This window comes from Mirounga angustirostris, unplaced genomic scaffold (assembly GCF_029215605.1).
Source record: "Mirounga angustirostris isolate CCGP_5_RB_7025 unplaced genomic scaffold, mMirAng1.0.hap1 SCAF_5, whole genome shotgun sequence".
Taxonomy (NCBI): Eukaryota; Metazoa; Chordata; class Mammalia; order Carnivora; family Phocidae; genus Mirounga; species Mirounga angustirostris.
Window position 1 is genome coordinate 176,776,618 of NW_026991713.1, and position 24,599 is coordinate 176,801,216.

General features: G+C 52.5%; 1 protein-coding gene across 4 annotated transcripts in view; it reads right to left on the reverse strand.

The window, feature by feature from the left end:
- Nucleotides 1–24,566, reverse strand: part of FOXK1 (forkhead box K1) — an 84,065-nt gene extending 59,499 nt beyond the window's left edge. For 2 of the 4 annotated variants that reach the window (XM_064593367.1, XM_045875890.3), the window contains exon 1: nt 2,672–3,228. In XM_064593367.1, the coding sequence (XP_064449437.1) occupies nt 2,672–3,213 (542 nt within the window). In that variant the 5' untranslated portion in view covers nt 3,214–3,228. Of the gene's footprint in view, nt 1–2,671; nt 3,229–11,970; nt 13,072–13,573; nt 13,658–13,913; nt 13,930–22,265 lie in introns of those variants that run through there. The other 2 variants (XM_064593368.1, XM_064593369.1) reach the window with 2 other exon arrangements.
- Between the last annotated feature and the right edge of the window lie 33 nt (nt 24,567–24,599).

The following is a 24,599-nucleotide window of genomic DNA, read 5'->3' on the forward strand; positions in this document are numbered from 1 at the left end:
AGTTACAAACGATGTGTACTTCCCTCCCTGGGAGGGTCCAGGGCACTCGGCACAGTGCGGCCACACTGTAGGAGAGCAAGACAGGCTCTGAAGGCATCACAAGGAATTGTCTTCCCGCCAGTAATTCAAAAATATTGAAGTTTTGGGAAGACGTACTTGTAGTAACAAATGGGGGTAAATTCTGGTATTCCTCTCAAGCACACCCTTTCCAGAGTGGGAAAGAGGGAGGAACAGCACAGTGGGAGCTGTCCCTGGGAGTGGACGGTGCGTGCCATGCCTCCCAGGACAGATGTCACCCAGCGGGAAAGGGCGTGCATATCACCACAACGCAAAAAAAAAAAAAAAAAAAAAAAAAGCTCCAAGGCTCATGCATCATACTCCACTAAGTCCAAGTCCACGAAATGCCCAGTACAGTAAGAATTTTAAATTTATGGTAAAGAAATTCATAGCTTCAAATATTAATGGTAAAACCACGTACCGACGCCTGAGAGGAAACGAGCAGTAACTGCTGCCCTTCTTTAAAGGTCAGTAATGAATTTCCCACTTTGGTGTGACAAAAACGTACACATTCAACTTCCCTGCACTGAATTCATGAAAATTTCCTGATTGTTTTCCACATGATAGGCCCAAGAGCCTTGACCTAGAGCTAAAAAGAAGTTTACAACAGCCCATTCCATATCCGGGACTACTCAGGTTTACGCTCTCTAAAACAGAAAAAATGTCACCTAGCTCAAACCGCTAAACGCGTTAGTCAACAGGCTTTGCCAGTTTTCAGAAGCAAACGGGGGAAGGGAGACACAGACCCCCCCCCCCATGTTTCTCCTTCTGCCCGTTTGTTCTGTTCTCGTGAATTTTACATCACTGCCTACGTGGAGACTGCTCAGAGCACGGCTGAAGGCAAACACAGGCACAGCAGGGCCACGAACGCAGTCAGAGAGCGGTCAAGTGCCCAGGCTGTCGGTCACAGCACAGCGCTCTGCGACGTGCCCACCCAGAAGCCAAGCCCCTTGACGCAAACCTGCCAGGGGCCACCAACACCCCCACACGTTATAAACAATGGACCTGGAACTGGCCTATTCAGAGGATGATCCGAGGCCTCGGGGGGCTGGCATTCCTTCTCCTTAAGTTAGAGAAGATGCTAGTGTGCTCTGGATTCAGTGAGCCAGGCCCCAGTCAGGAGTGCACCTACTCAACAGAGGGGCAGGGAGCTCTGCAAATCCGACTGAATTATGTAAAGGTGCATTAGCAGAACAGGCCTCTAAGAGCCCAGGGGCAGGGAGGGGACGAAGCTGTTTGCCTGTCACCTTCTCACGAGAGGAGGCACTGGCCCTGAAATGTATTTACTGGCCCAGATTAGAGATGTAGCGGGTTATGGAAAAGAGAACAAAATAGTAACAAAGATTGGACAGAATAACTTTGTTACTCACCAAGCCCCGGTTTTATCGAAATACATACCTTTCACGAAATACATACCTTTCACGTTTGTAAAATAAAGGTATGCTCTCCCTCTCACACCCTAAGCAGGAGTGAGTCACTGTTAATGCTACACTGGCAAACCATTCGATGCAATATTTACAACCAGACACACCAAGACCTTAGGGAGGGGAGAAGTTTACAGAAGCAAGCTTTGGGCGCTGGGAATCACCCCAGCAAAAATCCCCTGGGCTCTCTCATACAAGAATAATGAGACCATCAGAGACAAGTGTGGAACAGGAAACCCATTGGAGAAATATAAACACTAGTGAGGGGTTAAAGGCACTTACACAGAAACAGAAAGTGCCCGAAGAGGAAGCAGGGTAAACAGGCTTTCTCCTGATCAACAGATCTTGAGAAAGCAAGGATCATAGGGGACAGCCCATGGGGGAGAAAAGTGGACATGGGAACCAGAAGATAAGAGAAAGAGAGTGAATGTCCCTAAAAGCACCCTTGGGGCATTGGTGACCCAGCCACCCCTAGGGATGCCGGGGGCTGCCTTCTCCCTGACCTGGCCCCCATGCCCGGCTGTTTCCCCTTCCGTCCCAGGAATCCCAGCTGTGCTAGGAAGGCCCGAGCGCTGGGTACCACTGTCCTGTCCCAGGGGCTTCGTCTTCAGGGACACTGAGAAGAGAGCACTTCCTGTCCTGGCCCCCTGCCCGCAGGATGGGAACGTCCCTGGCCAGCCCAAGTCACTGCCGTTCAGACGCTGGCCCCTACTGCAGGGAGTGGGGGGAGGCACACCTCCCCCCCCGAAACCACCTGATGCTCTCCTTCTCAGGAGTGCATGCAAGGGCGACCCCGGGATTCAGACCAGTTGTGGAGTGGGGCAGCCCCTCGGGACCCAGGCCGGGCGAGGGTCAGGGGTGTCCTCCGGTGCAGGCCTGGCAGGGGCAAAGGCGACCCTTATGGTGCAGGCCAGGCGGGGCCCGGGAAACCCTCGGAGCCCAAGGCCGGGGCAGGGTGGAGGTCGGGAGTGGACCCCCTTGTCCAGGCTGAGCACAGCTCAGACCTCGTCGGAGAGCAGCGTCCCCGAGGCCCACCCCGGCTGGGCGGGCTCGAAGACGTCTCCGGAGGCGGGCCAGGGGTGGGGGAGACCCGGGGTCTAGGTCAGGCAAGGCTTCCGGGATGGCGGGTGGTCGGGCCCCGGGCCAGGGCGGCCTCCGGGCCCAGGCCGGGCGGGGGCCGTGGCACTCACTGTTTGGGCAGCTGCAGGGCGGGCGCGCCGCGCCGCTGGAAGGCCCCGTCCACGAAGACGCCGTTCTTGCCCAGGCAGCGCAGGTAGAAGTGCGGCTCCTGGAAGGTGAGCTGCAGGTGGCGCCGCGAGATGAAGCTCGACAGGCCCATGCTCAGGTCCACCGAGCCCTGCGACGAGTTGCGGCCGATGGTGACGCTGGGCTGCCGCATGAGGAACTCGAACTCGCGGCCCTCGAGGCGCGCCAGCGCGGGCCCGGGGCTCCGGCGCACCGAGGCGGCCGCCGCGGCCACCAGGGCCTCACCCGCCGCGGCCCCCGCGCCCCCGGAGATCGCGCCCCCCGCGATCGCGCCCGGCAGCGGCGGCGGCGGCGGCGGCGGCGGCGGCGGGGGCTGGGCGGGCGGCGGCGGCGACGGGGCCGCGGGCGCCGCGGCGGCGGGGAAGGCGGCGGCGGCGGCGGCGGCGGCGCACAGCACGGGGCTGCAGGGCGCCGAGCGCAGCGCCAGCAGGGCGCGGGCCCCGCTGTCCTCGCCGACTTCGGCCATGTTCGCGCAGCTCCGAGCGGCCTCCGGCGGCGGCGCGGCGCCGGGGGGCGGGGCTCGGCGGGCGCGGGCGGGCGGGCGCGGCATCCCGGGCCGGATCGCGGCGGAGCGGAGTCGGAGGCCGAGCGCGCGCGCGCCCCGCCCGCCGGCGCTCCCGGGGCGGGCCGGGGAGGTGTGCGCCGCGCCGCTCTGCCCCGCCCCCAGCTCCCGCCGCGTCCTGGAGGGACCGCGGAGGGGAAGCCGCGGAAATCTCACTGGCAGGTTTTGCTCCCGGCTCACTGGGGACAGGGACAAGCGACCTCAGCAGTCTCCGGGGCCCGAGTCGCTCCCTCCCTCCGCCCACCCTGAACTCGAGCCCCCGAAAGAAGGGTTTTCGAACTGTAACTGAAGTTTACCTAAAGATGCTTGCGGTCCCTCATGCCCTGTGTGCCTTTTTGGAGTCGTTTATTCGCTCGACAAACAGCCAGCTCAGATACCCCTGGGGGGACCCACGCCGGGCACCAGCTCAAGGGCGGCAGAAACCGCCTTACCCTTAAAACCATTGCCCGGCTGGCTCATCGGGGAGGCAGATGCCCGGCCAGTGGGGCATCGGGGCTCGGACCCCGTTAGTGCTCCAGTGTGCTGGTCATGCCTTCCTCCTTCAGCCGGGTCCCCTAAGAAAGGTGGCAACGTTTCCAACATTTAATAATTATCGAGGGGGGCGCCTGGGTGACTCAGCCGGTTAAGCGGCTGCCTTCGGCTCAGGTCAGGATCCCAGGGTCCTGGGATGGAGTCCCGCATCGGGCTCCCTGCTCAGCGGGGAGTCTGCTTCTCCCTCTCCCTCTGCCTGTCTCTCTGCCTACTTGTTCTCTCTCTGTCAGATAAATAAATAAAGTTAAAAAAAAATAATAATTATCGAGTGTGAGAACCCAGACCCTCCGTGGTGGAGCTGACCGTTCGGTGGGAGCCGCAGACCTGAGTCAGGTCGCCAGGCCTGCGAGGCATTGCTGGGTCATGACCCGCGAGGGTGCAGGGAGATGGGCCCCCCCGGGGTGGGAAGCCTGCCTGCTTACTCACTTTCCGGCTGGACCTGCAGTACATATTGGTCCAATCATCACCTGAGCGAATACATAGATAGATACAAACGTAGATAGGCAAGTGTTTGGGGGGCGGGCAAGTAACACATTTTTATGAAAAGCTGTAACAAGAGAACCTACTTGACAGAGGGAGGAGGACAGTAAAAAGGGGGTCAGGGATCCTTAGGGAAGAAATGACACATCCCAAGGATGATTTGGGGGGAAGAGAGGGTTTGGGGGCCTGGGGGATGGCATTCCAGCCAGGGGACAGCATGTGTTAAGGAAGGGAGGGTGGCACCTTCAGGGGGATTGACAGGTCCCTGGGGGTGGAAGCGACAGCAACCATGTCAGCTGAACCCGATTAGGCAAAAGAGCCTAAAGGGCCATTTGGGTCATGTACAGATTTAGGTCTCATTCCACCAGCCATGGAAACCAGTGAGGGGTTGTGGGCAGAAGGGCAGCATGCAGACCCACATATCTGAATTAGAATCACTGGCTGTGTGTGAAGCCTGGATCAGAAAGGGGTCAGTGACTGTGAGGGGCCAGTTGGGAAGGTGGTGGCCCAGGCAAGGGGGTGTTGAAGGAGCGAGGTGGACAGACCTTGGGGGATTCCAGCAATATTTATGTCATCCAAAGGCATTTACATACACACTCGTGGTAAGAAGGTAGAATGGTGCAGCCGCTAGAGAAAACAATATGGCAGTTCCTCAAAACATTAAACATAAAAGGACCATATGATCCAGCAACTGGACTTCTAGGTATAGAACCAAAAAGGACAGAAAGCAGGGTTTTGAAAAGGTATTTGTACACCCATGTTCACAGCAGCATTATTCACAATTGCCAAAAGGCGGGAGCCAAATTTCCATCGACATGTGTGGGATGCACAGCCAAGGGAATATCGCTCAGCCTTGAAAAGGAAGCCGACTGACACCTGCTACCACGTGGAGGAAGCTGGAGGGCGCTGTGCTAAGAGAAATCAGCCAGCCACAGAAAGACAGACAAATCCTGTAAGATTCCCGAGAGTGGTCAAGTTCTTAGAGACAGTAGAAGGGTGGGCGCCAGGGGCTGGGCGGAGGGGCGGAGAATGGAGAGCTAATGGGGACAGTTTCGGTTTTGCAAGATAAAGAAGTTTTGGTGGTGGATGGTGGTGACGGTTGCACAATAATGTGAATGTACGCAACACCACCAAACTGTGTACTTAAAATGTTTAAGATGGTAAAATTCATGTGGTGTGTTTTCCAACGGTATCTGTATTTTTAAGAGTGAGAGGTTTACATGTAACCTCCAAGGTTCTTTCTTCTGGCTCATCTGAGGTGACTTCTAGCTTTTTAATGCCAGGTCTGTTTGAGGACAAGAGATGCGTATGTACCTCCAGGCCCCTCTGGCTGCACTTAATATGAAATGTGAAGGCTTACGCACAGACTGACAAAGCTATACAACTCTTTTCCCGAGGAGCAAGAACCTGCACGGTGATAACACCAGGAGCTTGCAGGGCTGACGCCCAGTGACCTTGCGAAGTCTAGACACCCCAACATTTGCAATTCCTTCCTCCAACAGCAAGCCACTGGATATACTGATAGCTTCAGCAGAGAGCGCAAGAGAAGGGCCAGTAAAAGACCACTGAAGAACCAAAATACGAGATGCTGAATTCTTGTCTCACTCTGTCCAGGTCTAGAGGGCATGCTGAAGCTGCTTCACAAAGCATGCACTCAAAAAAGGAGCAATGAATGGCTTGCCAGAGAGAACCTTGTCAACCTTTTGGATCCTACGATATCCAGGCTCTTACCCTGATAGAAGCCTCTGGAGCTGGCTGCAGAAAAAGAAAGGAACAGAAGTAACTCCAAGGTACTAAACCATCAACAAGAGAAGTAGGCTGAATCGGGAGGTGACAAGTAAGGCTGTGTTGAAAAGAGGCAATGAGCTACCTGGAGAAAGAGCCCATTAAAAAAAGAAAGAAAGAAAAGACAAAACATGTGAACAGATTATTTATCCAAGAAGATATATGGATGACAGACAAGCACAGGAAAAGAGGCTCAACCTCATTGCATGTTAGGAGCAAGTTAAAACAACAAGGAGATATCACTAGACACCTATTAAAATTACTTAAAGGAAATGATGAAGCCAACCGTCCCTGCCTATGAGCAACGGCAGGCTCCTCAACAGAGCGAGCGCTTGAGAAAACGGTCTGGCGGTTTCTCATCAAGTTCAGCAGACTGACCTGATGGCTGGCAGTCCCATCGCTAGGCTTTAACCCAAGCAAAACGGAAACTTGTGTTGACACAAGGACCTGTACACAAATACTCACCACCAAACACTGGAAACAGCCCAACCACCCAAATGAACCTCGGCCAGGGGGTGGATAAACAAACTGCCGCACAGCCACGTGATGGAATTCACGGCACCGATGAAAACGAGCAAAGTGCGAACGCGTGGAACAGCACGGGGGAACCCCCGGACGCACTGGGTGTGCCCTCATTTGTAGGACATTCTGGGCAAAGCACAACTGTAGAGACAGAAACAGGGGAGTGGGTGCCTGGGGGCCGGAGGTCTGGGGAGAGGCTGACCCAAAAATGACATGCGGGAATTTTCTGGGGGGGGGGGGTGATTGTGGTGGCGATTGTGTGACCCTGTGTATCTGTCAAAAGTAGCAAAACCATCTACTAAAAAAAGTGAATTTTACTCTGTGTAAATAGTATCTTTTTACAAATTAGAACAGCAACTCTACAGAGCTTGCGTTTATAGACCCCCAAACAAAGATTAAGAACCACGCTGCCCGAATCAGAAGCCGCGAGCCACAACTGGCTATTTATGTATATTCTAATTAAAATGTGTATTTTATGTATATTCTAATTAAAATGAAGTAAAATGAAACTTTCCACTCCTCAGTGGCATGGGCCATGTTTCCGGTGCTGGATCTGGAGAGCCAGGTGGCTGCCGTGCTGACCGCCGGCTGGGGTGTGGCCGGGCTACTGTCTTGGCTCGCTCCTCTCTTCATCCTCCCAAGTCAGGAACCATGCCAGGGACGGAGTAGCTGCACAAGACCCACAAAGAAGCGACGGTGGGCCCCCAACAGCTCTGAGGGGTTTTCACTTGGTCTCCTGGTCTGGGGCAGATATGTGCAAAGCAGCAGAGCAGGACCCCAGCATGAGCCCGGAGGCTGATGGAGCCCCAGAGCTGGCTGAGTCTGAAGGCAGGAGGATGGGGCTGAGGAGGAGAGGCCTCCAAGTCTGGAAGCTGCTGGTCCACACCAGCATCCTCGAGGAGTGGGAGCTCATGAATGCTTGGGGAACTCAGACCACCGTCTTCTCATCCTCTTCCTGTCTGCTGAGTGTCCCTTCCTGCGACAGCCTCAGCCTTCTGGGATCCTTCCTGCGGCCCCAGTACCGCTTCCTGCCTCTTTGCTGAGTCCCGAGGGCCTCACGTCATGCAGCCACGGGACCTCTGGCCATTACTGGGCAGGACTGCGAAAGACAGCCAGAGAGGGACAGAGAGAGAGAGAGAACAATCCTCCATAGAAACACCTCCTTGCTCATTTGAGACCACAGCCCAAGAACCCGAGAGACGTGAGCCCTGTGTCCAGAGCTCCCGGGGAGCAGGCTGACTTGTTTTTCTTTTACAGCCTACCACCCCCAGCCACCCTACGTTCCTGAAACACCAGTTCAGGAACAGCTGTGTCTGACTTTGACAGCACAGGACATTGCTGAAACCAGGGCACGGGTGGAAAGTACTCTTGGCGGAATACCCTGGTGTTGGCGCTTAGAAAAAGGGGCAGACTCACCTGGGCGGTTCTGGCTTGGGGGTCTCTCACGAGGTTGTGTCTGTCAAGATGTTGGTCGGGGCTGCCTCTTCAGGAAGTCTGCCTGAGCCTGGAGGATCCGCCTCCGAGGCGGCAAGCTCAGGCACCGGGCGGCTCGCCGATGCTGCTGCCTGGAGGCCTGCGTCCCTTAGCAGCTGGGTGACCTCCCCACGGGGCGGCTCGAGCATCCTCCAACGTGGTGGCTGGCTTCCCTCGGAGTGCGGGATCCAACAGACAGCAGAGCGGGGGCTGCAAGGTCTCTGTATGACCCACAGAAGCCCCACCCTGCCATTTCTACAATATCCCCGTGGTTACAAGGTCAGCCCAGTTCAGTACAGGAGGGGACCCCAAAGGAGTGTGGCCACCAGGAGAGGAATGGAATGGAGGAGGAGACGCTCCACACATCTCTGTAGCAGCCCGACAATCTGCAGGTGATAACCATGGGAGCGGTCTGAGGAAGGCCAGCTCTGAGCTGGTTGGACGGTGGAGTGGCCAGTTAAGACAGAGCGGCATGGAGGGACGCTGGAGGGGGCACAGACTTTGGAGCTCGCCATGTGACCGTGGACAAGTTATTGGGCATCCTCTGCTGTAATACGGACTTAGGGGCCTGTGGGAGAGCTTAAAAGAGAACGTCAATAGGCCTGCAAGACACTCACGAACTCACTCACGTCACTCCGAGAAACGCAACGTGTTTTATAAGAATAGACTTGGAAGTGAAGACAGCAAGACTCTTAGCCCGAAGGCCAGCTCCACGGAAGCCCCCAGAAGCTGCTCAGCCGGGCAGGTCTTGCAAAGGAGAGCGCTCTGGACGTACTGCAAGAGCATTGCACGATGGACGTGCCAGGGGATATTTTTTTCTGATCTTTACCGTGAAGACCTGATGGGGTGGGGAAACCTGAGAAAGTGCCAGGACCCCCAGAAGTGAGCGTCTTTAGCTCTCAGACGTGTCCAGCATCGCATCATGCAGGGTTGGCTTTCCTGCCCCTGCGGGCTCCCCTGGTGCTTCCTGTTCTCGGGCTCGCGCTCTGGGAGGTTGTGGCTCTCTGCGTCCGCTGTCTCTCTGGTGTGGCTTCTCTGAGGCATCTGAGAAGAGCTGTTCATTTTCCACCTTCCTCGCGAAACGTGGACCAGAGCCATGGCATCTCTGCCCCTGGCGCGCAGGACTAGAAACGGGAAGTGATTGTAAGTGATCCTTCAGCAGCTCCGTTTCTGCTTCTCAGCGAAGGTTTCGTGCATCTACGGGGTCACGCCAGGCTTCCCGGCCTCAGGTCAGAGCCCAGTCCGTGAAGCATTACGGTGTGGCGATGTGGTGGCCATTCTAAGGCTTCACGATCCCGAACATGGGCAGGAATACCTGAGGGACAGCTTATAGCCCCTGCGGTTCCAACACGCAGTCACCGGTCAGGCAGCCATTGAGCATTTGAAATGTGGCTGATCCAAACTGAGATGCAGGTGTCAAATACACCATACTACGGGTTTCAAAGACTTAGTTAAAAAAAAAAAAGCAACATATTATTACTATATTCATAGTTTTATATGGGTTACAGTTTGAAATGATAATATTTGGGATATACTGGGTTAAATAAAGGGAATACTAAAATTAATGTCACTTACTTCTTTTCACCATTTTTTAAAAAAACTTTATTTATTTATTTGACAGAGAGAGACACAGCGAGAGAGGGAACACAAGCAGGGGGAGTGGGAGAGGGAGAAGCAGGCTTCCCACGGAGCTGGGAGCCCAGTGCGGGGCTCGATCCCAGGACCCTGGGACCATGACCTGAGTCGAAGGCAGTCGCTTAACCGACTGAGCCACCCAGGCGCCCCTCTTCTCACCATTTTAATGCAGCACCTAGAAAATTTAGAATTGCATTTGTGCCTCCCATTATATTTCTGCCGGGGGGGTGTGTTAGAGGCCAGTGACGCTTCTTTGGTCCAATCGATGTTTCTGTCTTCGTGACGATGCTTTCGATTTGTGTTTGAGCAGAGCAAGGGCTCCTAGGTCTCAATTTGGTGTCTCTGTGTCGTGTGTATTCCTTCCACTCTTACTTGTCAGATCGCCTTGTGCAAGTCGCAGTGTCCAGGGGGCCTGCGCCCAGAGCTGAATCCGCCACGGGAGGGCAGTGCAGACGCCGAAGGAACATGCAGTGTCTGGCGAGCCACGAGCTGTGTCTGCCCCGGGGTGGCTTTGGTCTTCAGCCACGGAAACAAACGACGGCCAACTTAAACACGAAGGGAATTTATCGGCGTGTTGCTGGGCAGTTCACAGAACCAAAAAAGCCAAGATGCAGGTTTCCGGAAAGGGCAGGAGTCAGCTGTCCTGGGGATTTATGGCAGCATCACCCCAAGGCTGCTCTCTCGGCCCGGGGGGGTGGGGGTGGCGGGGGCCCATGGGGATCGATCAGCTCAGGCTTCTCCCCTTCTTGCACCATCCCACACCAGCCGAGCGGGGCAGGAATGCCCAGGACATGGCGGCTGATTGGCTGGCAGGGGCTCTGGGCCCAGGTCTGGGAGGGGGAGGGTGTGCTGAGCGGGCAGAAACAATATGTAGCCACTGCCTCATTCCAACCTCATTTCGTCAGTGACCACTGGAGGACTCCGCCAATTCAGCTCTTTTGAGAGACTCTTAAGTGCATCTTTGCAAACTTTGAAATATGGAAACACATCAAACATGTAGAGAAGAGGACAGAATAAGAAAATAAATCTCCATGGACCCGTCGCCCAGCCTCCACAAGAATCCACGTCGGGTCAGGCTTGTTTCATCAATAAGCCACCCAAATCCTCCTGAGTTATTTCGGAGCAAATCTCAGGCATTATATCATTTCCTGTAACTCAGTGTGTATCTCTACAAGAGTTTGCTTAAAAAAAAAAAAACAACAACAACCAACATAACCACGATATTATCACCCATAAAAGAATCCCAACAATGCCGTAATATGACCACGTTTCTGGCCGGTGTTCAGATTCTCATTTTTTAACAACTTTATGGAGGTAGAATCTCCGTATCAAATTCACGAACTGTCACCCTGTCCAGTCTTCCGGTATTATTTAGAATGTTTCTGCCACCCAAAATGCTCCCTCACGCCCTTGTGCAGCCAGGCCTCACCTGGCAAAACAGTCTAGTGAAAAGTTAAACATACACTCAGGGTGCAACCCAGCACTTCCACCCCGAGGAACCTGCTCAAGAGAAATGAACACACATGCCGAAGACCACTCCATGAATGTCTAGAGCAGAATTACTCATGAAACCCAAACTGAAAACGATCATGGGTCTATCAACCAGTGGGCTGACTGTTTTTTTTTTAAACCGGTAGAGTCCTACAATCAAGCGCGATCAGCACTAACAAGGCGGGACTGCTGATATGTGGGACAATACGGATGAACCGCAAGCCAGGTGCTTAGTGAAAGCAGCAGGATCATCCATGATGGATGATTCTGTGCGTGGGAAATGGGTAAGAAGGGAAAACTTTAGAGGAGAAAGCATCTTGGGGCAGCCTGAGTGCCCCTCCTGGGACCCTTCCCTCTCCTCTCTCCTTGGAGGCTCTAGCATCACCCTCCAAACTGGAAGCTGGTGCTTTCAGTTCTGCAATTCCAGCTGCCCCCAAACAAGGGCACACAAGGCTTGGCTACTTCCAGAAATAAATGCAGACAGAACAAGATGCAAATTTAGGTATCAGGAAATATCCCGCCCACATCATGTTAAGGATCATGTTTTCATGTCTTAAAACAATACTTTGCTTCTGTTCTGTTCAAAGTCATTTTTTTTGTTTTTGTTTTTGTTTTAATCCGATTTGCTAGCAGATACCAAAACGGAGGGGGGTGCTGTCACATCTATTTGTAACCCGGGGGCTATCCTTCAGATAGGGTGGGTTAGGGGTCCCAGTCTCACCGTTCTCGGTGTCTCACTCGTACCTAAGAGTGCACGATCTTCTCCATGACCCCTGCAGTTTCACCTTCTCATCCATCCTTGGGAGGTGGTTAGAGACCATTGTTGTCCTGGTTCGACAGTGGGGAGGATGGAGACTCAGCTCGATGTGTCTCGTCCCAGCACACAGAAGCTGCTGGTGAAAAATTAACCAGACTAGTCCCACAAGCAGATCTCTCCCTTTGGCAATTCGCTGCATCATACTTTATTTCCGTTAACCTTTATTGAGCTCTTGCTGTGTGCCAGGCGCCGTGCAAGCACCTCGACTATCTTATTTCATTCTCTAAAAGACCCCGTGAAGGCATGATCACCAGCCCCGTTTGACAGTGTAGACAAGTGAACAGAAGTTTAAAGAAGTGAAGGGGGGCACCTGAGGGCCGCGGCTGGTTTAGCTCCCAGACCAAGGTGTTGTCAAAGCCCACTCGGGCTCTCTGTACCCCCTGCTCCTTGCAAATTGCTGAAATTTATTAGCTGAAGGGGAATTTTCTAAAATACATAGGCAAAAAGCTGTCCCTTAATCTTTCCTACAAAATGCTTCGTCACCCACACAGGTGACAATATGCTTCTGCCCCTGAGGTTAGGAGAGCTGACGGCACACAGGTGTAGTGGGTGCGTGGACAACCCCCGCAGGTTTCAGGTGCAGCTCCCACACTTACTACCTGCGTGACCCTGGGCACGTTACTCGATCCCACCCCATGCCTCATTTTCCCCACTTCCCGTAAACCTCCAGGCTAGATGGGGGGGTCCTGTGTGTAGAAGGCTTGGTGCAGCGCCTGGTAGATAAGCCAGATCTCAGTCATGCTGCTCATCATCGGGCTGGATCACTACTGCCGTTCAAGAAAGGTCAACTGCAGCCCACGGTCACTAATTTCATATGTTTCAACCTAAAATTATCATCGGAACTCAAGCTTAAAAAAACCCACAGACCCAAGTGTAGGAGTGCAACCAGAAATCCTCTGAGGTCTGAACAGGGAAGACGATGGAGCCAAACGCAGCAAGACAAAATGAGATTGGACGTCACGGACTCCAGGCCACAGGGAGCGGCTGCCTGTTTCTTACCCGCTTCTAAACGCACATGACCACAGTCCCTGTTTCGAAGTGGGAGAAAAGGAAACAGTGAACGCAGCTTCCCACGTCTGTGAAGAAATTTGTAGCCTAGAGAAGGAAATGGAATTCGAGAAGCCCTGGCTTCCAGCCCAACTCCCAGCCATTTATCAAAAGTGTGGCTGGACGGACCAGACGCACTCCGCGCTGGGGTTACTGGAAGCAGATGAGACATGGCCTCCTGTTCTGTGTGTACCTTTGCAGCTGATGTGCGCGGGGAGGCCACAGAATGCATGTGAAATGTGCACAGCCCAGCATCCCCTGGCTGTCTGGTACCCACCTATCATATTTCCCCTCCACCATTTACCCAATCAAGGATTCAAAGGGAAAGACAAGCTGGCTAAGAGAGTCTTACAGAGCTTACGCTAATCAAAAAGGATTAAATCTGTAAGACATCATTTTGCTTCCCTCTTTTTATGTTTATCAGTGCCATGGAGAATGAGGAGCTAGCTGCTGAATTTGAAATGAGAGGGCATATTCACTTACCAGGTTGGAAATCCTCCCTGGCAAGCATTTTCTTACCACGCCAAGAGTAGCAAATGCAGGTCCTGGAGGATATTTAGAATAAACCTAGAATAAAATGATAGTTAATGTCTGAGAAAAGCACCAAATAAATAGAAGATACTAAAAAAAAAAAAAAGAGTACAGGACCCAAGATCCCTGAGCCTCTCTCAAAACTAAGAATGTAAACCGCTGATTCCCACTTGGGAAAAGCCATGCTTGAGCCTATGCACAGAGAGACAAATGGAACTTCTACAAAACCTTCATGTTTCTCTTCGGTGACCGTGATGACTCAGCAGCCACCCTTGACTGCCCAGCCCCTCACCTACAGACTTTAATTAGCCATCCAAGATTTACAACGCTCCAGGGTGGAGAGACTTCTCCTCTCTAGGCTGCCAGAAGTGAAGCGGTGTCTGAACGAGGAGATGGGGCTGCACGTCCACCGGAGGACACCATCGGGCTCCACTGGCCGTCACATGCTCACAGGCGGTGCAGGGTGGTTCATGATCACAGTCTGGAGTTACAAGGGCAGAACCACTGACAGCCTCTTCCATGTCTGTTCTGTACTTCCTCCTCATTCGCACAACTCCGATTTTGCCTGGGCTGGGCCTGAGCCCAGCCAGATCACGTCTCAAGGGGGCGGCTCCACAATGTCACTGTGGTTAATGTGCTTAATCAGAGGTCATGGGGCTCAGGATGACCGGCTCATTCCAGTCTGCCTAGACTTTCTTGGGTATAGCGATGAGAGTCCTGCATCCTGGGAGACCCCATGGTCCCGGACAAACTGGAACAGTTGGCCATCCTCCAGGAAGGCTCTTTGAAAGTGGCAGAGGCTGCTGGCCAGTGCGTGTCCCCTTTGCCTGTCCCCCCTCTTGCTGCATGGGGTGTGGGCTCAATTCTAGAGGCGACCATGAAGCATCAAGCATGAAGACAAGAGCCACTGACTTATTTTAACAGACAAAACTTGAAGGAAGAAAAAAAAAAGGACTGTGTACTAGGTATAGGGTTGTGAACTAGGTAACCAAAGGGTAAAGAGCAAACTCAGTGTCTCTTGGAGGTGGCAACAAAATGACATGCATTATCACCCCAGGGGACAAAGCAACAAGGTTGGAATTATTGGAGCTTAGGAGCTTGGAGTAGTTGAAAGTCTGATTTGTGAGGTGGGGGCTGGGTAGTGCTGGTGATTCTGAGGGGTCTCAATGAGTTGTCTCTTAGAAAAATAGCAGACAGGTGCTGCAGTAAGGGGTGGAGGAATCGGGGGTAAAGAAGCCTCCCTAGGACAGAGCTTACAGGCAGAGACCCAAAGGAAGGAACCATTCAAATTGTTTGGACGATGCATCCATATTTTGCAAGTGGTGGTGGTCCGCTCATTCCCAAAGCTTTCTAGTGTTCCCTGTATGAATACACCATTCTTTATTCATTCAATTGTGGACTGACATTTTCAGCAATGACTCTATGATCGCTTCCTGTCTACGTACCCAGAGTGCATGAGCACACATCGCTCTAAGTGTTGCTCAAAGCGTGGTCTCCAGGGCAGTGGTGTCAGCAGTACCTGGGGCCTTGTTATAAATGCAGATTCTGGGGTCCCACCCAGACCTTTGGACTCAAATTCTGGGAGTGGGGCCCAGGAGCCCCCCAGGGGACACATGAGAACCACTGTCCTCGGTTATGTATCTGGAAGTACACTTGGGGTCACATGATATGCAACATTCAAAACTCCTAGATAATGTCAAACTATTTTCCAAAGCCTTTGCACCAAGCTGCACTCCCCCCTACAGTGTCTTCCAGCTCCCCTTGCTCTATAAGTTTGCCACCACTTGGCTCAGTCAGACTTTTAAATTTTTGTCAGCCTGGCAGGTACAAAGATGCCTCATCATGGTTGTAAGGGGTACTTGGGTGATTGCTGATGAGGTGAAACACCTCTCCCAAAGGTTTACTGGTCATCCAGACTGCCTCTTATGTGCCATGCCTGTACCAGCTGCTTACCCATTTTCCTCTTCGGTCATCTGTTTTTTTTCTCATCAGTTTGAAGCCCTTTAAGTATTTGGAAAATGGGTCTTGGTTGGCTGTACCTGTTGCAAGTTATCTCCTTCCATTCCGAGACCGGCCTTTTCATTTTCATGTTCTTTCTGTTGCTACACTTTGGTGAACAACTTCTTGAGTTTAATTTAGTCTGATTTGTCCCTATTTTCCTTTATGATTGGTGCATTTAATGACTTAAGAAGTCATTCCCTACCTCACAGTCATGAAGATAATTCTCCTAGAGTGTCTTTGAAAAGTCTGTAGCTCTGCCTTTCACATTTAATTCACAGATCCATCTGGAGTTGACTTGCCTATGACGTGAGGTAGGGGTTCCATTTCTTTCACAGATGTGTAGGTACATAATCTTCTCAGCACCCCTGGTTGAAAACTATGTCTTTCACCTACACCTCTGCTGGGCCCACTCTGTCACACATAAAGTGCTCACAGGTACGTGGATCTGTTTCTGAGCATTCTGTTGTCTCCTCCGGATATTTGTGTATACTTGGATCAAGACCACACAGTATGGGATGCTCTACCTACTCTGCTTCTGACCCTCATGGCAGGATTCCTCCCCTCAGAGGAGTGTCAAGTGCCCTTGAGTCGGACTCTTCCTTGTCCCCATCTCATTGGGTCGGGATGAGTTGACAGTTGCCTGTAATTTGGCTCATGTGTCAGGCCCTCTCTCCACACACTATCCCGGCCTGTTGATGTCCCAGCCTTCCTCAAGGCTCCTCTCAAGTGCTGATACCTCGGATCAGTGGCAGCTGGAAGAGATTCCTTCCTCCTCAGACACAGCCTGTAGGTAGGATGACTGTATGAGTGTCCTGGGGTTGCTGAAACAAAGTACCCCAAACCAAGTGGCTTAATCTACAGAGATCTGTTGTCTCACAGTTTGGAGGCCAGAAGTCTGAGATGGAGGTGCAGGGCCATGTGCTTCTTCAGGTGCTAGGGGAGGATCTGTCTCCAAATTTACCTTTTATAAGAACCCCAGTCATATTGGATCAGAGGCCACCCTCCTCTCGTATGGTTTCATTTTAATGAATTACATCTGCAACAGCCCTATTTCCAAATAAGGTCACATTCAGAGGTACTAGGGGCAGGGTTTCAACATATGACTATCTGAGGGACACAGCTCGACCCAGAACAATGACCATATCATCGATCATCCAAAACTGGGGCACTTTGGAGAGTAAAATGGGGCACTTGTTGAAAATGTACCAGGATCACGGTGTAAACTGTGAGTGTGCTGGATAGTCCAGGACATGTGAGCCACCTCCGTAGACGGTGACCAGGAGATCCACATCATGCAAACACGTCTAGCTTTGGCACTGGCTCAGTTAGAAGGCTTTAACTGTAAATAACAGAAAACCCAACCCCACGTGGCTCCGACACAGAGGGGATTTATGACCTCACGTGTAAGGACTTAGGAGAAAGGGTGGGCCTAGGATGTGTCAATTCAGTGACTCTGTGGTGCCACCGAGGACTCAAGGATCTCTCCACCATGTGGCTCTTATGTCCTTGATGTATTGACTCTGGTGCTTTCGAGGTGGCTGCAGGGCCTTAGGCCCCCTGTCTTCCCAAACCAGGATCCGGAGACCAGGTTTGCTTCATGCATCCCTTTTTAGGAACAAAGACACCTTTCGCCTACTCCAGCCCACTTCCCTTCAGGTCTTGTTGGCCAAAATTACCCTCCACACCTGTGCCCAAACCACGGCCTGGCAAGGGGTGGGGGACCCACCACCATGCTTTTCCTAGCTCAGTCATGATCCTCTCTTAGGATCTGGGCCCCACTTCTCCGGCAGCCGATAGGAAGTGGGTATCTGGACAAAACTGGGGTTGTCTGGGCAGGAAAAGGAGACGGGTTGGGAGGGAGCTGCTAGGTAGGCAGCCAGAATGCACCTGCCACGACAGGGCAAAGAACAGGCACTGAGAACCAGCAGCACAACAGGGGTGAGTTAAAAGGAGGGATTTTCACGCCTGGGCATAGAAGCAAAAACTAGGACCCTCGAATCTTCAAGGTGTTATTCTTGCTGGGACATTGATGAAAGGCAATGTTTTGGGAAGCTGGCAGCAGCACTCATGCCTCGTAAGGTGGAAGGTGTGATAATTGAGGAGGTTAGATGGTCTTGTTTATTGCCCCGGACGGAAGATCATTTTGCAGCAGAGAGCGCTGCAATGCAGCATCATTAACGAGTGCCGACGAGAAACAAGCAATCGGTAAAAATGATTGTTACCAAGCAACAAACCAGCACAGCAAGAATGGAGTTAAGGGGACCTGAACAGGCCACAGAAATCAATCATCAGGAAAAAGGTGGCATGGTGGGGGCGGGGCGGGGGGTGGGGGGAGAATCCTGGAGAGCCATTCCAGTGTCTGTTACATTTCATTGTAAAAAATGACACTTCTCCTGCTTAGAAATGCAATACATGTTCATTGGAGAAAATCAGGAAATACTTACAAAAAAGAAACTAGTCACACGCCTAATCTCACCACTAACTACTTTCAATAGTTGGGCGCATTTCCCTGAGCGTGCACATGCACACTTTGTCTCCTGTCTTGCCTTTTTCACGTCACTTCACTTTACATGGTATTTCCCCCATGTTATTAAAAGTTCTTAGTTGACATCATTTTAAATAACTGCAGAACGCATGCATCGATCAATGACTTTTTGCAAAACACCATAAATCTGTGCTTGGGAAGGACTCTCATGGGGGAAGTGGAGAGTGGAAAACCTAAGTGCCCACATTACTCAGTGTTCTGTGCCGCATTGCAAAGGTAGGTCAGAGGCTTGGCCGCCTTCTGGTCTTTTCTTCGGCTGGGGGGCAAAAAAAGCCTGTATCGAGGAGGATGGGGTGGGAGAAATGTGCCGATTTGTGTGTGTATGGGGGGAGGTGGGGGGAAACCTGTGCATTGATTTGTGCTACAAACCATAAAGTGAAACATAAAACTCTCTAATTATTAGTGGCATTTTTCAAAAAGATGAGCCATCAAGTGCCTGAGCCCTTCCTGGAATAATAGTGAGCTGGCCCCCTGCTGTACCTTAAATTTCCTCCCTTAACTGGTATGATGGATCCTTAGGAAGCACTGGAGAGCCATTATCATAATCAACTCTCCTATTAAGAGTGTCATTTTTTTAATTAAAAAAAAAAAACAAACCTCACAACAGCGAGGCTGCAGAAGTACTTTTTAACTGCCCTGGTAGGATTTCCGCCCCCCCCCCCCGCCCCCCCAAGCTATCTGATTCCAGTGCGTGCTAGGCTGGACTATCCATACTCCGAACATGGATACGTTCCAGTCATTTAATTCCATTAACATTTAAGGAATGAGCAGGCCTTGCTAACCACAAATCAAGCTGCATAATCTGTTTCTCAGGTTTATTATTTTTGTGAGGAGAGTGTCTGCCCTCTTGGGTTGAAGCGCCCTATTGATCACCCAGCGCGATGATCCTATGTGTCTCCCCCCACCCCATCCTTCCTATCGTCTGTACCAACCTGTTTTAGATTCACAAGATGACCGCTGTGTCTGAGGTGTGCCAAATTCTGTACTTTGAAGTACGCTCCCTATATTGCTGGGCCAAGGATGATGCCTTTCCAATGAATTGTTGTCTCTTTATTCATTTGATTTTCCAAGCTAATATGATGCACTTGTTTTGGATGGATTTCTGCCCTCACGTGAATGGATGGCACTCCAGTGTTTGTTGCGCCGGCTTTTTCCCCTTTCTTTCTATTTTTAAATTAAATTTTTATGAAAAAGAATGTGCTTCCATTCAGAGGCATAAAAATCGAGGACTGTTGCTCCTCGTGCCTGATAGGGGCTGCAGCATCTGGACAAAAATGCCATTTCTCTCTGCAACAGGACAATCCAAATGCTGGCCCACAGATAAGAGGCCTGCTCCCTGGGAAATGAAGACTTGTCTCGGTGAATGATGGTTTGCTGTTTGGCCATGGTGTGTCTGTTTATAAAGAGAAGCCAAACTTCATATTTATAGAAAAATGAATAATTCAGTATTAGTTATTGGTTAATGCAGAACGGCGACATCAGAAGAAAAGACAGACATGGGAGTTGAGAGTCAAGCTTATGGCAGGGGAGGGAGAGAAATGGAATTTTTTTCCCCCTCCCATCTTCCTAGTATGTGTCTACTTAAAAAAAAATCATTTAATTGGGTGTTTCTTGGTTTTCACAATAGGGAGGAGGCTGCATGCAGGCGAGACTGCTCGCTCACTGGGCCTGCCTCCTGCATGGAGCCTTTTGGCGCACACGGGGGACCTGGTCACATTCCAAATCCCCCTCCGGCAGCCAGGCAGCGAGTCTTGTTTGTTTGTGTGAGTCTGGGAGGCCCCAGCATCTTGTTAGTGTTATACTTGAGAGCGGTGGGGGAATCCTTCTGCTCAGGACTCTGCAAAGCTCTTCCTGCTTAGAAAAGAGGTTTTGTTTGACTCTTTTTGGCCTCCGAGGCACCAAAGGGAGTGATTAATAGGGAACCACCTCGAGATTTCAACAGAGCAGCAGCGCGAGCTCCCAGGGTGGGCAGGGCCTTTGTTTGGCAGAAAACGGGCGATAAAGCAGAGACGGGGCTGCCGGCTGGGAGTCCGGTCCTCGGGCCTGCTCAGTTTCATCCCTGCCAGGCCAACCTCGTGACCCGCGCCGGCCTGGGAAGATTCATCTGCCTGCACCCTGGGCAGTGTGATTAGCAGGGGCTTTCTCCTCCGGGGTGGGGGGGCCCTGGAGTCTGGCTGGCAAGGGGAGAGAGCGGGCTTCGAAAAGTGCTTGGGCCCAGCTGGGGCCCAGAGGCTCTGTTCTCTTTCGTGAGATCCCGCAGGCAAGAGAAAAGCAAAGGCATCAGTGGGGAGAGCACTGGGGACGTGTGGTCCTGGGGAAGGGGGGTGTGGGAGGGCTCCTCCACGGAGGCGCCAAGGCGGCTAGGCCTCCAGGCTTCTGTGGCCGGGAGCAGAAGACAAGCCTTGATCGGGAACAAGGCTCCTACGACCACAAGAGAATCTAGGGAGTGCTTGGGAAGTGGGAGGGAGGGGGCAAGGCAGAGCGGAGTTAAAGCAGGAAGCAAAGCAAGAGGCAGGAGGCCCAGGCCCGAAAACGAAAACCGAAAACCGTGGCCCCACCAGCTTGAAGCTCCTTGGGTGCATTTGCCCTGAGGCTGAATGGGGGCATCAGCGAGTTGTTCTAGTCACATTAGAGTGAGGGGCAACGGGGACGTTTCCCTTCCTCGGAGCCCAGACCCCTTCCCTTCATTTAAGAGGCCAGGCAGGATGGCAGCATCCTGTGCAAATTCCAAAGTCAGGCGCTCAGCATTTGCAGAGCCCCTCCAGCTCTGCCTCTGTGGGAGGCCCGATGCTGACATGACCACTGGTGATTTCGCCCCAGCACCGAACTGCTCCGTGACAAGACTTCGGAGGCAACGGAGCGTACTGGTTGAAGTGGGGAGTATGTTAGTCAGCTCAGGCAGCTGTAACAAACATACCACGGCCCAGGCCCCTTATAAACAACAGACCCTGACTTCTCACAGTCTGGAGGCTGGGAGTACAAGATCAAGGTGCCGGCAGGCGGCAGCCAGCACACAGAAAGCCTCCTACGGCTTTAGCCACATTGAAATGGTGGCCAGAGGGCCACGCCCGCCGTGCCCAACTCCGGTGGAGCTGCGGACACAGAATCCAACATCCATCGCCTGCTGTCCCTCATGCCCCCCCCTCCCCAGGGTACAGCTTTATGCCACGACCTAATGAGGACACAAGTTCAGCCGTCAAGTGCCAGAAAACTCAAGATGGTCTAAACAACGCCGAAGTGTCAGTCCACACGGCTGGGCTCTGGATGTAGGTGGAATTTCGGGGTGGCCCGACCCCACGGCTCCAGCTCCCTCAGCTGACAGTGAGGCCAGCTCTGCTGTCTTCCTGCGGCAGGCTGGAAGCCCCATGGCCACACAGCTCACCCCCCCTCCCGTGGCCTCTCTTCTCACAGCCGCATCTCAGAAGGGACGAACCCTTTCCCGGAAACTCCCACCAACCGGAGGCCTGACCTCTCTCCGATGGCTCAGAGAGTGGTCGGCAGTGACCAGCTTAGATTCCTGAATCACTCACCGTGCACAGTATAGACCCCCCTGGGTGCAGAGCTGGGGTTGGCCCCCTGCCCCGTGACGGCTCCATAATGGGTGAAGGCCACAGAACACGGTCCACTGAACGTCTGCCTCACCAAATCCTGTCCAGCTGTGACCCGAGGCAGGTACTACAGTCATCTACGCTTTAAAGGTGGGGCACATGGGGACGTGTTGAGACACACAGGCAGGCAGAGAGCTCTAGCACAGAGGTGAAAACGAGCCTAGCTCTTGACCTCATGCCCACTTCAGTGTGGACAGGCCATGCAGTGAGGACAGTGAGTCATTAGGGGGAAGGAAAAAAACCCCAAATGGAAACCCACCGTGAGTTTCCTCAGAGTCACACTGTCCAAGAGCATTCTGGCCAACACGTGCGTACAGTTCTTTCCTGCTATTTTTATTGTGTAATGTGTACATTTCCTCCCCGCAACCTTTTAAAATTGAGAAATGTAACACAAAGAAAGGGGCACAAATCTCACGAATAATGATGTGCTCACTTTCTGCTGCAGTTTAACAAATGACCACAAATTTGGGAACTTAAAAAATGCACTTACTTCCACTTCTGTGGGGTAGGAGCCAGGGCTTGGCTTTTGCAGGGTCTCATGGGGCTATCTATAATCCAGGTACAGACTGAGCTTTGTTCTCTTCTGGAGGTGCGACCCTTTCAAGCTCATTCGGGTCGCCAGCAGATGCATATCCTTGTGACTGCATGACCGAGGGCCCCAGCTTCTTCCTGGCTGCTGGCTGGAGGCCACCCTCAGGTCCCGGAGGCTGCCCACAGTCTCCTGCCACATGGTCATATCCAGGGGCTCTTCACTTGGCTGTTTGCTCCTGCAAGGCCAGCAGGAGAGTCTGTCTCCAGTCACCCCAGGAACATGAGCATGATGGGCGTGACATCCATCATCCTTCACATATGACATGATATCGTCAAGGGAGGGACATCCTACTCCTCTCACCAAATTCTATTATTGGTTAGAAGCACGTGACTGGTCTGGCCCACACTCAGAAGTGGGGGAATGATACAGGCTGTTGACTCACTGGGGGTCCCCTTGGGGTGTGCCTAAGTGGAACCCAGGTGAAGAAACTGAACATTGACCACCAACCCAGAAGCCTAACCTACCCACCCCCATCTCCACTTAGAGGTAAGACCAGTGCCAAGCTGGAGCTGGCTCATGAGAACCAAATGTTAAATTTTCAGGAATTCTGTGGGCCTGCTGTTAAACAGATATTATCAAAAATTAAATTATATAAACTTACAGCAAAATCAGCACTATTGACAACAAGGTCTCAAAACACATTACTTCCCAATTATCCTACCATGACCTATGCTCTTGAGGTTATTTACATCTATTGGATCTGTATGCTGGAAATCGCATTCTCAACCCTGCACTTAGACACTCCACGTTGGTAGCCTGAAATTGGCCATCAGAGGAATATTTATATTGTGGGGATCTGAAAATTCCATAGTTCAGAGCTTGGAGGTTGAAAAGAGGGGTAGACAAAACAAAGAATATGCGACAGAGATTATACGTGTCTGGCAGAGCCTAAAATATTTGCCATCTGACCGAACCCCCAATCTAGACTTAAGAAAGTAATAGAGAAGGGCGCCTGGGTGGCTCAGTTGGTTGGGCGACTGCCTTCGGCTCAGGTCATGATCCTGGAGTCCTGGGATCGAGCCCCACATTGGGCTCCCTGCTCAGCGGGGAGTCTGCCCTCCCTCTCCCTCTGCCTGCCACGCCCCCTGCTTGTGCTCTCTGCCTCTCTCTGTCAAATACGTAAATAAAATTTTTTTTAAAAAGTGGAATTATATTGGGCGCCTGGGTGGCTCAGTTGGTTGGGCGACTGCCTTCGGCTCAGGTCATGGTCCTGGAGTCCCGGGATCGAGTCCCGCATCGGGCTCCCTGCTCGGCAGGGAGTCTGCTTCTCCCTCTGACCCTCCTCCCTCTCATGCTCTCTGTCTCTCATTCTCTCTCTCTCGCAAATAAATAAAACCTTAAAAAAAAAAAAAAGAAAGTAATAGAGAAAATTAACAATGTAGTTAGACTTAAGTCTGCAGCCTTTACATTGTAAAGGCCATAAAACCTTGAGGAAAAACTGTATTTGTAAAGCACGATCGAATTTGGCAAAGGAGTTGCTCACATCATGATGAAATTCTGAGGTCTTTCTGGCTTCGTTTCTGTCTTACTTGCTAACGTATCATCAACCAGGCTCATATCACAGATGACACTTTCTGGTGTTCGTTGGGGAAATAGCAGGTTGGCAGGCGACTCGACTTGCCAGGTCGCGGGGAGACCGTGAACTGCAGCTTGGCCGGGGTACAGCAGCCCAGCGAAAGCGGGCAGAGGCCTCCTCCGCGCACCCCTGGGCTCTAAGATTCAGGAGCAAGGCTGCGGTTCATCATTCCTTCTCGTCGCTGTGCTGCCCATGCTTGCTGTCGGCGACACTCAGACTAAACTTACGCACCCACAGGGTCCCGGCGGCCTGATCGGGGGGGGGGACTCCCTGGCTCCCCCGACACCCTAACCAGGTTCAGAGGCGCCTTAGAGCCCCGAGCAGCGACCGGCACACAGTAGGCATTTGGCAGACGATGCTGAGGTGGGCGAACTCCGGAGGAAAACTGATTTTAACAGGGCCACCGGCAGCGGCAAGGCCCCTGGGAGCCTTGACGAGGAAAGTGGCAAAAAGGGAAAAAAAAAAAAAAAAAGTCGGGGACGTCTGCTTTCACGTGTCGGTCAGGCTCCTCGGTCGTTTCGCGTCCCCGTGGTACAAACTCGGGGGCGGGGGGCGGGGGGCGGGGGCAGCCCAGCCCAGGGCTCAGCGGGCGCCCGGCAGGCGACCGGAGAAGCCGCACACGCCCCTCCGCACTCCCGCCCGCCGGCGGCGGGGCC